The 14,872-nt window shown below is 40.5% G+C and overlaps 1 protein-coding gene and 1 long non-coding RNA gene across 11 annotated transcripts in view; one reads left to right on the top strand and one right to left on the bottom strand.

The window, feature by feature from the left end:
* Positions 1 to 3,797, top strand: part of LOC101286834 (guanine nucleotide-binding protein G(s) subunit alpha) — a 103,695-nt gene extending 99,898 nt beyond the window's left edge. For all 10 annotated transcript variants that reach the window (XM_049699150.1, XM_033410282.2, XM_049699145.1 and 7 more), the window contains 7 exons: positions 1,728 to 1,782; positions 1,920 to 1,993; positions 2,123 to 2,181; positions 2,290 to 2,410; positions 2,577 to 2,707; positions 2,929 to 2,996; positions 3,273 to 3,797. In XM_049699150.1, the coding sequence (XP_049555107.1) occupies positions 1,728 to 1,782; positions 1,920 to 1,993; positions 2,123 to 2,181; positions 2,290 to 2,410; positions 2,577 to 2,707; positions 2,929 to 2,996; positions 3,273 to 3,419 (655 nt within the window). In that variant the 3' untranslated portion in view covers positions 3,420 to 3,797. The remainder of the gene's footprint in view (positions 1 to 1,727; positions 1,783 to 1,919; positions 1,994 to 2,122; positions 2,182 to 2,289; positions 2,411 to 2,576; positions 2,708 to 2,928; positions 2,997 to 3,272) is intronic.
* LOC117197655 (uncharacterized) overlaps positions 1 to 14,872 on the bottom strand; it is a 98,913-nt gene that overhangs the window by 25,723 nt on the left and 58,318 nt on the right. Inside the window, exon 3 of the long non-coding RNA XR_004478396.2 lies at positions 8,152 to 8,273. This is a non-coding gene — a long non-coding RNA (uncharacterized LOC117197655). The remainder of the gene's footprint in view (positions 1 to 8,151; positions 8,274 to 14,872) is intronic.

The following is a 14,872-nucleotide window of genomic DNA, read 5'->3' as shown; positions in this document are numbered from 1 at the left end:
TACAGGTACAAGATTAGGAGGGTTTAACCGTCCCAGTTTTGAGCGCTCTGGAAGTGCGGAGGGTGTAACAACTTCATTGATGAACAGTTAGCCAGTTTTTTTTTTTTTTGAATCTCACACCATTTGAAAGTTGTTTTTTTAAGGCAAAATTCAGTTACTCCTGCAACTTTATCTGAAAATGGCAACATTTGCACAATTTATGGAAAGTTTCAAGGGAACTCCAGGGAAAAAGGGAACATAGCTTGAATCTTAGAAAATGTCTTCCCCAGCCCGATGATTAAAGTAGCCCTGCCTTTGCAGTGACCAACGTGTTTCTGGTTTAACGGCCTTTATGTTAAAGTTGAGCTCCTGGTACCTTGCCCGTTCCTTAAGGTGCCTATTTTTATTTGTTGAGCTGGGGTTTGGCTGGCCTTACTCCAGATGTCTCTCTCACAAGATTTGGTGCTGATGATCTATTTATAGAACTGTGGTTCTGTTGCCATGGCAACGTGCTGCAGGCCAGGGCGGCTGGGGAGCTATTTCTGGCCCGGTGCTGTAATGTAAGACTGATTGGGCAAGTCGGTATATCCTCTAAGCCAGACTAACTTTAAACTGGTAAAAAGGAAGGGGCGGGGGGGGGGGGGGGGGGGGGGGGAACCTTATAGAATTTCTTTAAATAGACTTTTCTCTCTTTGTGATTTTTTCCTGATTAGCCCACTTTACAACAGTCCAGACCCCTGCCCCCCAAAAAGCTGGTTTTAATATTAACTTTTCACAGTAATTAAATTAGTCCAGTCTTTTAGAAGTTATTTTTCCTAACAGTGTATCTAGTCAGGCAACACAAGCAAGATACTTTTTACTTTGGGAACAGTTATGGCTGTGGAGCGGGAGATAGAAAACACTGCTTTTCCCCCTAAAGCTTTTGCATCACTAATGATGGCCCCTGAGACCGCCCCCGCCCCTCCACTGTACTTGCTCCCTGCCCAGATAAGGGCCCCTAACCTGGATGGCCGTGAGGTTTTTTGAAAACTCAAAGTTTAATATCTGGACTGTCCTATTTCATGGACCAAGTGGAACGGAAGGGAACTTTGTGTCTGTTTCCTGTTCACTGTGGTAAGGGCCAAAAGGGCCCCTTCTTAAAAGTAGAAGGAAGGGATACCCTTTCTGAGTAACTCAATCTTATTTTCATTAGTCCCTCGCTGGGGAGGGGGGGCGGGGGGAATCCTTGTTTCTTTAAAGTATGCCATCTTTTTCATTTAAAAAAAAAAAACTGTGACGTGGAAGGGTACAGTTTTCAAACTACTCGCCATTTTAGTCAAAGGCAAACAATTTGAAAATCTGAATATTTTACTCAGTCTTTATCAAATGGCACAAAATCAGACCTGATTTTGGGCCTTCAGCTAATTGACATGCACAGAACCAGCCTTTTAAAATTAAAGCAAGACCAGAGCTCTGCACCGGCCTGTGCTGTACCTGTAGGCCAGGGGTCCTGAGAGCCCACCCCTAGTTCCTGGTTCCTAGACCTACTGGTCAGCCAGGTACATTTATCTTAAATTCTGTTTGCTCTAACCTTTTCTAAGGCATAAGCTTGGACTCATAATGAACACAAGCAACCTCCGCATTGACTTAATGCCAGGTAACTGTGGGGTGATCATTTCCATTTAGCTGGACTTGGCAGAGAGGCAGGAATAGTGGGCGAAGTGGCGTGACTGTGTGCTCACCCCTGTGTATTCTTCTTTCCCTCCCAGCTTCCTGGACAAGATTGACGTCATCAAGCAGGCTGACTATGTGCCCAGCGACCAGGTATGCACACGGTCTCACAAGCAGAGGACGCAGAGCCCTCTTTCCGAACGAGTCAAGACTTTTGCTCCAGACTGTCAATTATTAATAATGTTTAGGTTGGTTTGGGTGAGATCCCTTGACCTAAGATTTTGTTTTAGGACCTGCTGCGCTGCCGCGTCCTGACTTCTGGAATCTTTGAGACCAAGTTCCAGGTGGATAAAGTCAACTTCCAGTAAGTAAATGGCTCCCTTTTAAAAAAAAAAAAAAGAGAGAGAGAGATTTCTTGACGTTCCCTCTGGCAGGGAGAATGGTGGACCAGTGTTGGCCCTTGGAGTGACCAGGTGTCATTTCTCTCCTGCAGCATGTTCGACGTGGGCGGCCAGCGTGATGAACGCCGCAAATGGATCCAGTGCTTCAATGGTACGGAAGCCATGGGCTTCTCTGCTCTTTAAGGACATTTTGGTTTTTTCATCGTCAAGGATCATTTTCTCTTCTAACGTGCACTGCTTTTGCTTTCTTGTGCCGAAGATGTGACTGCCATCATCTTCGTGGTTGCCAGCAGCAGCTACAACATGGTCATCCGGGAGGACAACCAGACCAACCGCCTGCAGGAGGCGCTGAACCTCTTCAAGAGCATCTGGAACAACAGGTTTGGGCGGTGACCCCCTGGTCTCCTCCCCACTGATCTCAAGGCCCTGTATTTGCATGGCCGGTAGAAAAGAATCTTGTGCAAGTTCTTGGGCAGGCATCTCAAACCCCTTGCAGAAAGAATCCTTTCTTTTCCCGAGCATTAAACCTGTGTCTCTCTTTCTTAGATGGCTGCGCACCATCTCTGTGATTCTGTTCCTCAACAAGCAAGATCTGCTCGCTGAGAAAGTCCTTGCTGGAAAATCGAAGATTGAGGACTACTTTCCAGAATTTGCTCGCTACACGACTCCTGAGGATGGTATGTGTGGCCTCTGCAGTTGACTAGTGCCCCCTTGGTCCTACAGGGTGTCTTGCGTATGTTAAAAATTTCTGTTCTGGATTTTTAAAATGAACATCCTCTAAGAATGGAACCCCCCCACTCCCTCAACCACCACCACACTATAAGGGATCTGTAGGGGGGAGCCAAAGAACCTTATTTTTTTAATCACTTAAGTAACAAAATACTTATATTCTTTGCAGCGACTCCCGAGCCCGGAGAGGACCCACGCGTGACCCGGGCCAAGTACTTCATTCGAGATGAATTTCTGGTGAGTAGAGACTGTCTTTGGTTCCCCCTCTCTGCTTGTTCTCTTATCCTTAGGGGCGTAAGTTTCCTTACTTCTAAATTTGTGGATCAAACCACCCAGTTCCTCAGTGTTATTTCACCAATAGTCAGTATGAATTTAGCCTTTGTGCCCCTCAACTTGGGTTTGTTTTAACATAACGTCAATGACTGGTGGGCAGTCCTTGGTAGGTGACCCCACTGCCGACAGGGGGACTTACTGGAGAGGCAGCACTGACCGAGTTTCCTTCTTTGCCCACAGAGAATCAGCACTGCTAGTGGAGACGGGCGCCACTACTGCTACCCTCACTTCACCTGCGCTGTGGACACAGAGAACATTCGCCGTGTGTTCAACGACTGCCGTGACATCATCCAGCGCATGCACCTCCGTCAGTATGAGCTGCTCTAAGAAGGGAACTTCCAAATTTAATTAAGGCCTTAAGCACAATTAATTAAAAGTGAAACGTAATTGTACACGCAGTTGATCACCCACCATAGGGCATGATTAACAAAGCAACCTTTCCTTTCCCTCAAGTGATTTTGCGAAACCCCCTTTACCCTTCAGCTTGCTTTAATATTCCAAATTTAGAAAGCTTAAGGCGGCCTACAGAAAAAGATAAAGGAAAAAAAGGCCACAAACGTTCCCTCTCTCTTTAAGTAAGTAAAATAACAGCAGCAAACAGAAATAAAGAAATAAAAGAATAAATGACATAAATGAAACAAATGAAATAAATATTGTGTTGTGCAGCATTAAAAAAATCAAAATAAAAATTAAATGTGAGCAAAGGATGTGACTCCCGTGAGTTATTTGTGGTTTCGAGCAAACACCCACTGTCCAGGGTTTTGACTGCATCAAAAGTTGGGAGGCCCCCGTGCTGAGGTGACAAGGCCCCAGGGTTATAAGTGGGTATAAAATATCGCCACTCTATGTTTTTGTTGACCGAACCTTGGGTTTCTGAAAACAATTTGCAGACGATACAAAATGTCCACTCTGTCCTCCTCTCGAACCCATGCCCCATAGAAAACCACTAAGCCCCATCAAAAGAGTTCTATGCTTTGATCACTGCTGCCCTATCCAAAGAGTCTATCGACTTACACCCTTATGTATTGTCTCACAGTGTGCCTGCTTACCTGGTCTCCCCAAAGAGGTGTTTGAATTTCAGCTGTCTGTCCTGCATTAAGACAGGGACTCAGCTGGGTGGGAGGAATTTAGGAATGCAGTTTACAATCGGGAAAAGAGTTATTCAAGGAATGGTGTACAATGTATATTAAATCATCACGTTTTACACTTTAAATAGCTTAAAATTTTGTCAATTGTATCTCAGTAAAGGCGGGAGGTGGGGGTTGAGAAAGAAATGGTGTAGCGACTTGGGGAAAAAACTGGATCCCTACCTCATTCCATATACAAATGAACTCAGTGTGGGTCAAACACATATGTTGAAATACAAGTTACTTTTAAAAAGGTCATTTTTAGGGCTTCCCTGGTGGCGCAGTGGTTGAGAGTCCGCCTGCCGATGCAGGGGACGCGGGTTCGTGCCCCGGTCCGAGAAGATCCCACATGCCGCGGAGCGGCTAGGCCCGTGAGCCATGGCCGCTAAGCCTGCGCGTCCGGAGCCTGTGCTCCACAACGGGAGGGGCCCCAACAGTGAGAGGCCCGTGTACCGCAAAAAAATAATAATAATAATTAATTTTTTAAAAAGGCAATTTTTACAATTAAAACCTTGGTTTATAGAAGGCCTCTCTAAGCATGACCTAAGATTTAAAAAACAAGGCGCTGGGGTGGGGGAGGACCGTACGAAAATTAAAATCAAATATGAATGGGGGTGGGAGTGGGTAAAAACCTGTAACAAAGGGTTAATTTCCCTAATAAGCAAAGAGCTCTGAAGAATTAATAAGCAAGCACCTCTCGCAAAAATGGGCAAGGTACATGAACAAGCAATTTTACTCTTTAAAAAGGTACAAATAACTAATTATCCCTACCTTGTTCCATACACGAATGAACTCAACGTGGGTCAAACACATATGTTTAAGTACAAAAAGTTACTTTAAAAATGGCAATTTTTATAATTAAAATCTTGGTTTATAGAAGCATCTCTAAGCATGACCTGAGGCTATAAAAAAACATAAAGGGGTGGGGGATGACCATACAAAAATTAATATCAAATATGAATGGGGTGGGGGGTGGAGACTGGGTAAAAATCTGTAACAAAGGGTTAGTTTCCCTAATAAGCAAAGAGCTCTGAAGAATTAATAAGCACCTCTCGCAAAAATGGGCAAGGTACATGAACAAGCAATTTTACTTTTTTAAAAAGGTACAAATAACTAATTAACATTGGGGAAACCATGCAACCTCACTCATAATGAAGTGAAATACAAATAAAACAAATCTTCCACCACTGTTGGGGGAAGGGGTGGCCACCAGCACTCATGGGCCCCACATCACACTCTGAATCCTTGGTGGGTTATGGCTTGGACCTGAGGTCCACTTGGGCTCCCTAGTCCTTCACCCCCCCAGGCTCATCCCTTAAGTTCACGGTCACCTATGGTGTGGCTTCCTGGAGGGGTGGGAGGGAGAGACCAGTTTGCCCCCAGCATCAATCATTGCACCCTCTGAAACTGGCCAAATGGGACATTAATCAAGTTGATTCTGTAATTCAGGCCAAAAACCTACTTCCTGTTCCATTTTCTAGGTCAAATTAATCCCAGCCAATTAATCCTCAAGCAGAGTATACCAGAGGTGAGCAAAGCATGCCCCACGGAGGGCAGAAAAAGTAGCGAATACCCCATGTCCATAAACCTTCCCAAAGCTTCCTATGTAACATTCATTCCACATAAAAATTGTTGGCTTACTAGGTAGATTTCGTTACAAAACGACCCTCAAACCGCCCCCTCAAATTAACATATAATCTACACGAGTGCTTGCTATGCAAATATAGCCAGAAGACCAGTCCCCAAATTCCCATAATCGTCCAAAGTACTCCAAATAAACACAATTAACTAAACCCTAGGCAACAAGTACAAGACCAGCCCACCATACAAACACCCATCCAAGTAAAGTGCTGGCGGAGAATAAAGTCCCAAAGCCCCTCTTCCAATATGGCCGCCTGTATGCCCCGCCCACACAGAAATTCTAGAGCCTTCTCTGAATAATCCACGTAAGATTGTCATAGTGCTAGCCACATAGCCGTCACAATTAGGAAGCAAATTCTCAGGCTATAGAACATTTACACATAGAAAACGATATCCCAGAACTCCCGGCCCTTGCTGGTCAAAACGCGCAGAGACTTTGTGATGACGTCCAGAAAGAGGGTAATAAAAGTCACGGTTATCCACCACCTACTATGTGCCAATTAAATCACTGCCCAATGAGACCCGTTCAGCTATTACTGCCATTTTACGAGGCCTAGAGAGGCCAAAGTAACTTGCCCCAAGAGTTAAGCAGGGAAAATGGGCTTCAAACTCAGGTAGCCAAAGCCCACTGCTTGGCTACTACAATATCCTGTAGTTCTAAAAGATATAGAAAAAAAGAGAAGGTCTACTGCTCTTCTCTCCTGGATGCCAGCTGCCAGGAGCCCAGGACCCCTGACCCCAAGGGGAAATCCTGCATGTCTCCATTGATTCCATATCCAGTGGTGATGGTGGGGTGGGGTGGGGGGTCTTGAGCAGGTCGGGGAGGGGAGAGGGACATCCTCATCCCTCAGAGAATGGCACTGGACACACTCCTGCCTTACCCCCAGTTCAGAGGTTTGCCATGGGGCCACCTCCAGTCACTCAGATGTGTTTCAGGGTCCCTTCTCCTCCTTGGGATTTATCCCTTCTACTAAAACAATTTCATTTTCGTTTTCCCTTTGACTTGGTACCAAACCGTAACTCTTATAGGGCTATTTTAAAATCTAAATTCTAGGATCTTCAGAATTCCAAAACATCATGAAGAATTTCATCTAAATATTTGATGACAATAAACCATTAGTTTTTTAATTGTTAGCTGAATCTTACTTAATCTTAATCCCTACTCAAATGCAAAACAACATATTTTTCTAAAAGTAACAATTTGTGCTCCACTTTATAAAGCTGTAGAGGCCAAATATTAAAAATAACTATTCTCTGATCTTTTTGAGATTAATAATAATAATAATAAAAAAAACCCACTAAGCCCCCTGAGGGCTTATTTAGTTTGAGGAGGGTCTAGAATTGGGCAGAAATTTTACCCACCTTCACTTTTATTTAAATGTAGGCAAAATTATCCCCAAAGAAATGACCACCTCAGAACAGCCTTTCTATGTCAAATGGTATTCTCTTATGATAATGGTTTCTTGGACATTTTTGGTGATCTTTTTACTCAACAAATATATAGAGAGTACAGAACCTATGCCAGCCACTGGGAGTTCTGCTCTCATGGGTAAGTTCTATCAGGGGAGACATGCATTTACCAAATAAATAACTAAAAGAATTACAAATGATGAAAAGGTCTCTGGGCTAATAAACAGGATGGTGGTGATGGGGAATGGGAGCTATTTGGGGAGGGATTCCACTTGAGATAGAATAGCCAGGGAGGGCCTCTCAGAGGAGGTGACTTTTCTTATGGGAATGCAAAGGATGACAAGGAGCTAGTCATCTAAGTATGAGTAGCAAACATCACTATTCTTTAATCAATATTCCTTATTAAAACATTATAATTAACATTTATGGAGCACTTTACCATGTGCCAGGCACTGTCCTAGGCCCTTTATATGGATTATCTCATTTAATCATTTTGAAACCCTAGGAGGATATACCCTATCATCTGTACAAGATGTAACCAATCTGTATCCCATTGTACAAAATGAAAAAGGTAAAATACATCTAAAACATTGTGAATAATTTATGCAAATCATGCTTTTAACAATGGTTACACTAAAAAGGCCATGCGATATGCACTTAATTTGTGAAATTGCTACTCCAGTTCCTAATTTAGAGTTGGCGAATTTGGTGTCTCTACAATAATTTTTCTGTATATAAACATTTACATACTATGAACAACTAAAACTGTCTGGTTTCGCCTAAAAATCTTACTTCCTCTATCAGTTAGGAATGTATTCAGCTGCAAATAATGGAACCCTGACTTGGAGCGGCACAAACAGAGGCTTATACCTCTTACTTACCAAGAATTCTGGAGGTAGGTGTTTCCTGGTGTTATCTCAGCAGCTCATCAATGGCAGAGCCTATGCCTCCATAGTTCTCTTGGCTTCTCTCCTGTTGTTGCAAAATGGTACCATGTCTTAGCCTAAGGCAGAAAGGAGAAGAAAAGGACAGCCCAATCAATTCTCTCATCAGGAATGCAAATGCTTTGTAGATGCCCTTTGTTCTCTCTACCATGTGAAATATACATAGATACCAGGATAGCAAGATAAATAGTTAGATGGCGAGATAAATAGCTAGCTAGCTAGATAAGACAGAAAAGTATGCGTGCAATAACACTATTACAAACACACACACAGAGATTTATAATTTTTTGTCCCATGGACCATGATGGAACTTTAGAAAGATACACCCAGAACCTGTAGTTTTTAAGGATTAGGGAATATAACAGGTAAAAACATTCAAATCATAAAGAACTCATTTGCATAATTATATATAAATCAGTTTGAAAGCCTAGATGCAATAGTTAATTGTCCAGAAAAATACTGTTTATCAAAACTGACTGGAGACAAAAAAATCTAAGCAGACCGCTTAACATAGGGGGAAAAAAAATACAGAGCCTAGAGAGCACCATGACAAACGGGCTTCAGGCGCTTGTTGCGGGAAGCTAGTGAGTGGAAGGAAACATGGAGGAGGCTTATGGGGCACCAGGGTCTGCTTCTTGCTCTAAATGCTGATTAAACAAATATACTCTATTTGAGAAAATCCGCTGAACTGTACACCTATGATTTGATTCTTTTTTTCAGTATATATACTGAAAAAAAATTTTAGGATGGAGGGGAGGAGGGAAAATTTTTTTTTTTTATAATGAGGAAAAGGAAAAAGGCACCAGACCCAGGTAATTCTATAGGAGAATTCTACTAAACCTTTAAAGGTCAAATAATTCCAATACTACTTAAAATTATTCCAGCATATAATGAAAGGAAACTTTCAAAAATATTTTTATGAAGTATAACACTGACTCTGAAACATGCCAAACATTGCATCCAAAAATAAAATTACAGACCAATCTCATTTATGAATATCAATCATAAAATCTTAAAATATAAGCAAGTAGAATCCAATATTAGTTTAAAAAAATGAAACATCACGTCTAGGTAAGATTTATTCTGTGAATTCAAACCTGGTTCAATATTGGCAACATAGTAAGATGTGCCAAATTTAACACCCATTTATATATTTTAAAATCCAATAAAATAGTGATTAATGGATGCTCCCTTGATATAAGTCTATGTAGCATATATTATATAAATGTTATATATATAAATTATATATGTATGATACATATATAAAATATATTTTTCTACAGCACACAACATTTTACTTAATGAGGAATATCTAAAAGCTTTTCCACCAATGTCACGAACAAGAATCAAAACAGACAAGGATGCCTCACATTGCCATACTATAGTTATCATTTTATCGAAAATATAAGCCAATTCAATTAGACAAAAGAAAGCAATCAGAGGTCTGAGAGTCGGAAAGAAAGAAGTAAAACTATTCTTTATTGCAAATGATATAATTAAATACCATAAGTCCCCCCCCCAAAAAAAATTCACAGAAAAACAGTTACTAAAAAATGAGAATTTAGAAAAGAATAGGTTTATAAGATCAACATACAAAAATCCACAGCCTTTTAATAACTGATTTTCTTTCTGGATGTTCTATCCAACAGCTGACTTGAACAACACAATAGACCACATAGACACAAAGACCTAACAGATATATACTACTGAATAAACCTTATCCTCAAATGCACATGAAATATTCTCTAGGATAAATCATGTGTTAGGTCACAAAACAAATCTTAACAAATTTAAGAAGATCAAAATCATTCCAAGTATCTTTCCCATCTAACATGGAATGAAACTAGAAATCAAAACACTAAGAAAATGAGAAAATTCACAAACATGTGGAAAGTAAATAACACATTTTTGAACGATTATTAGGTCAAAGAGGAAATTTTTAAAGAAGGAAATTTTAAAAGTATTTTGAGGGCTTCCCTGGTGGCACAGTGGTTAAGAATCCACCTGCCAATGCAGGGGACACAGGTTCGAGCCCTGGTCCGGGAAGATCCCACATGCTGTGGAGCAACTAAGCCTGTGCGCCACAACTACCGAGCCTGCGCTCTAGAGCCCACGAGCCACAACTACTGAAGCCCACACGCTTAGAGTCCATGCTCCGCAACAAGAGAAGCCACCGCAATGAGAAACCCGCACACCACAACGAAGAGTAGCCCCCACTTGCTGCAACTAGAGAAAGCCTGCACGCAGCAACAAAGACCCAAACTCAGCCAAAAATAAATAAATAAATTTATTTTAAAAAAGTATTGTGAGATAAACAAAATTGAAACTATAGCATGCCAAAACTTATGGGATGCAGCAAAAGCAGCACTAAGAGGGATGTTTACAGTGATAAACTCCTACATTAAAAAAGAGGAAAGACCTCAAATAAACAATATAACTTTACATCTCAAAAAACTAGAAAAAGAAGAACAAACTAAGCCAAAAGCTAGTGAAAGGAAGGAGATAATAAAGATTAGAGCAGAAGTAAATCAAATAGAGAACAGAAAAACAATAGGAAAAAAAACAGGAGTTGGTTTTATGAAAATATAAACAAAACCAACAAACCCTTAGCTAGGCTGGCAGAAAAAAAGAGAGAAGACTCAAATTTTACACATCAGAAATGAAAGAAGAGCCATTATGACAGATGCTTCATAAATAAAAAAGATCATAAGGGATTATTATGAACAATTATATGCCAACAAACTGGATAACCTAGATAAAATAGATAAATTCCTAGAAACATACAACCTGCCAAAACTTAAGAAGAAACAGAAATCCTGAACAGACTAATAACAAATAAGGAGATTGAATTAATAAGCAAATCCTTCCCAACAAAGAAAAGCCCAGGACCAGATGGCTTCTTGGGTAACTTTTACCAAACATTCATAGAAGAATTTATACCAATTCTTCTTAAACTCTTCCAAAATAATAGAAGAGGGAGTGCTTCCAAACTCATTTTATGAGGTAGGCATCACCCTAATACCAAAGCCAGACAAAGATAAGAAAAGAAAGCCACAGGCCAATATCCCTGATAAACACAGATGCAAAAATCCTCAATAAAATACTAACAAACCAAATTTAATAACACATTAAAAAGTTCATATACCATGAACCAGTGGGATTTATCCCTGAGATGCAAAGATAGTTCTACATGTGCAAATCAATCAATGTGATACACCATATTAACAGAATGAAGGGTTAAAATCACATGATCATCTCAATCAATGCAGAAAAACATTTGACAAAGTTTAACATCCATTCGTGATAAAAACTCTCAACAAAATCAGTGTAGAAGAAACTTAACACAATAAGGCCACATATGAAAAGCCTACTTCTAACACAATAATCAATGGGGAAAAACTGAAAGCTTTTCCTCTAAGATTCAGTACAAAGCAAACATGCCCACTCTCATCTGTTGTTCAGCATAGTACTAGAATTTGCAGCTAGAGCAATTAGACAAGAAAAAGAAATAAAAGGCATCTAAATTGGAAAGGAAGTAGTAAAATTAGTTCTTTTTGCAGATGACATGATCATATATGTAGAAAACTCTCAAGACTCAACAACAACCAAAAAAACTGTTAGAATTAGTAAATGAATTCAGTAAAGTTGCAGGATTAAAAAAATCTACAAAAATGAGTCACAATTCTATGCAGAAAACAAATTATCCTAAAAGGAAGTTGAGAAAACAGTTCCATCACAAAAGCAAGAAAAATAATAAAATACTTAGAAATAAACTTAACCAAAGAGGTGAAAGACTGGTACACTAAAAATGATAAAACACTGATGAAGGAAATTAAAGAAAACATAGGAGAACGGAAAGACATCCTATGTTCATGGATTGGAAGAATATTGTTAAAATGTCAATTCTACCCAAAATGATTGATAGATTCCATGCAATCTCTATCAAAATCCCAAAGGCACTGTTTACAGAAATAGAAAAAAAACCCCTAAAATTAGCATGGAACAACAAAAGATACCAAATAGCCAAAACAATCTTGAACAAGAACAACAAAGCTGGGGGCAACACACGTCCTTATTTAAAAATACATTACAAAGCTACAGCAATCAAAACAGTATGGTACTGGCATAAAAATGGACATAAGGAAAAATGGAACAGAATAGAGAGCCCAGAAATAAATCCATACACCTATGGTCAACTGACTATTGACAAGATTACCAATGAGGAAAGGATAGTCTCTTGATTAAATGGTATACGGAAAACTGGATATCCACAAGCAGAAGAATGAATCACTTCACTGTACACCTGAAACTAACACATTGTAAATTAACTACACTTAAATATTTAAAAAATGAATTTATTTTATTTATTTTTGGCTGTGTTGGGTCTCCGTTGCTGTGCGTGGGCTTTCTCTAGTTGTGGCGAGCGGGGGCTACTCTTTGTTGTGGTGTGTGGACTTCTCATGTGGTGGCTTCTCTTGCTGCGGAGCACTGGCTCTATGCACACAGGCTCCAGTAGTTGTGGCTCGTGGGTTCTAGAGCACAGGCTCAGTAGTTGTGGTGCATGGGCTTAGCTGCTCCGCAGCATGTGGGATCTTCCCAGACCAGGGCTCGAACCTGTGTCCCCTGCTATGGCAGGTGGATTCTTAACCACTGAGTCACCAGGGAAGCCCCCTATACTTCAACTTTTAAAGAATGGCTAAAAAAAAAGAAAAAAATAAACTCAAAATGGATTAAATTGGGCTTCCCTGGTGGCGCAGTGGTTGAGAGTCCACCTGCCGATGCAGGGGACATGGGTTTGTGCCCCGGTCCGGGAAGATCCCACATGCCGTGGAGTGGCTAGGCCTGTGAGCCATGGCCGCTGAGCCTGCACATCCGGAGCCTGTGCTCCGCAACGGGAGAGGCCACAACAGTGAGAGGCCCACGTACCGCAAAAAAAAAAAAAAAAAAAAAAGGATTAAATAAAGACCTGAAGTCATAAAACTAAAATAAGAAAACATAGGAAAAAAGCTTTTGGACATTGGTCTGGGTGATGATTTTTTGGATATGACACTGAAAGCACAGGCAACAAAGGTAAAAATAGACAAGTAGGATTGCATTAAACCAAAAAGCTTCAGCACAGCAACGGAAACAATCAACAGAGTGAAAAGGCAATGTATGGAATAGAAGAATATATGTGCAAACCATGTATCTGATAAGGGGTTAATATCCAAAATGTGTAAGGAACTCACACAGCTCAAGAGCAAAAAATGTAAAAAACCTGATTATAAAATAGGCAAAGGACATGAATAGATATTTCTCAAAAGAAGACATACAAATGGCCAACAGATATATAAAAAGGCACTCTACCATTAATCATCAGGGAAATGCAAATCAAAACTACAATGAGATATTGCCTCACACCTGTTATAATGGCTATTATCAAAAAGGCAAAATATAAGTGTTGGTGAGGATGTGGAGAATAGGGAACCCTTGTACATTATTGGTGGGATGTAAGTTAGTGCAGCCATTATGGAAAACAGTATGGAGGTTCTTCAAAGAATTAAATATAGAGATACCATATGATCCAGCAATCCTACTTCTGGGTATCTGCCAAAGGAAATGCAATCAGTATCTCAAGCATCCCTCCTCTCCTGTTCATTGCAGCGTCAGTCACAAATGCCAAGATACGCAAACTGCCTAAATCTGTCTATGGACAGAGGCATAAAGAAAATACTGTATATACAATGGAATATTATTCAGCCTTAAAAAAAAGAAGTAAATCCTGTCGTTTACAATAATATGAATGAACCTGGATGACATTATGCTAAGTGAAATAAGACACAGAAAGACAAGTATTGTGTGATGTCCCTTACGTGTGGAATCTAACAGAGTCAAACTCATAGAAGCAGAGAGTTAGGACGGTGGTTACCAGGGCCTGGGGTGATGGGGGGGCGGGGGGGAGGGGGAGGGGATATTGTTCAGGAGGTAAAGTTTCAGTTACGCAAATGAATAAGTTCTGGGGATCTGCTGTACACAATGTGACTTTTGTTAATACTGTGTTGTATGCTTGAAAATTGCTAGGAGAGTAGATCTTAAGTGTTCTCACTACAAAGAAAGAAAAAGAAAATGCTATCTATGTGAAGTGATGGATATGTTCATGAGTGTAATGTGGTGATATATCAAAACATCAAGCTGTACTACTTAAATATATACATTTTCCGTTGTCGATTATACCTCAATAAAGATGGGGGAAAATCAGCATGTGAAAGGTAGAACAATAAAGTTTTTAGGAGAAAGCGTAGAAAACTACTGCTTGGATATGGCCCACATGTTGTATTTGTGTTGTTTTTTTAAAAATTAATTAATTAAATCTGGCTGCACTGCGTCTTAGTTGCGGCATGTGGGATCTAGTTCCCTGACCAAGGATCGAACCTGGGCCCCCTGCATTGGGAGCACAGAATCCTAGCCACTGGACCACCAGGGAAGTCCCTTGTATTTGGTTTATATGACTCTTTTTTTAAAAAAATATTTATTTATTTATTTTTGGCTGCGTTGGGTCTTTATTGCTGCGTGTGGGCTTTCTTTAATTGCGGTGAGCGGGGGCTACTCTTTGTTGTGGTGGGCGGCTTCTCATTGGGTGGATTCTCCTGTTGTGAAGCACGGGCTCCAGGTACACAGG

The sequence above is a fragment of the Orcinus orca genome, chromosome 16 (genome assembly GCF_937001465.1).
Source record: "Orcinus orca chromosome 16, mOrcOrc1.1, whole genome shotgun sequence".
In the NCBI taxonomy this organism is placed as follows: Eukaryota; Metazoa; Chordata; class Mammalia; order Artiodactyla; family Delphinidae; genus Orcinus; species Orcinus orca.
This window is presented reverse-complemented; position numbering and strand designations above follow the sequence as displayed.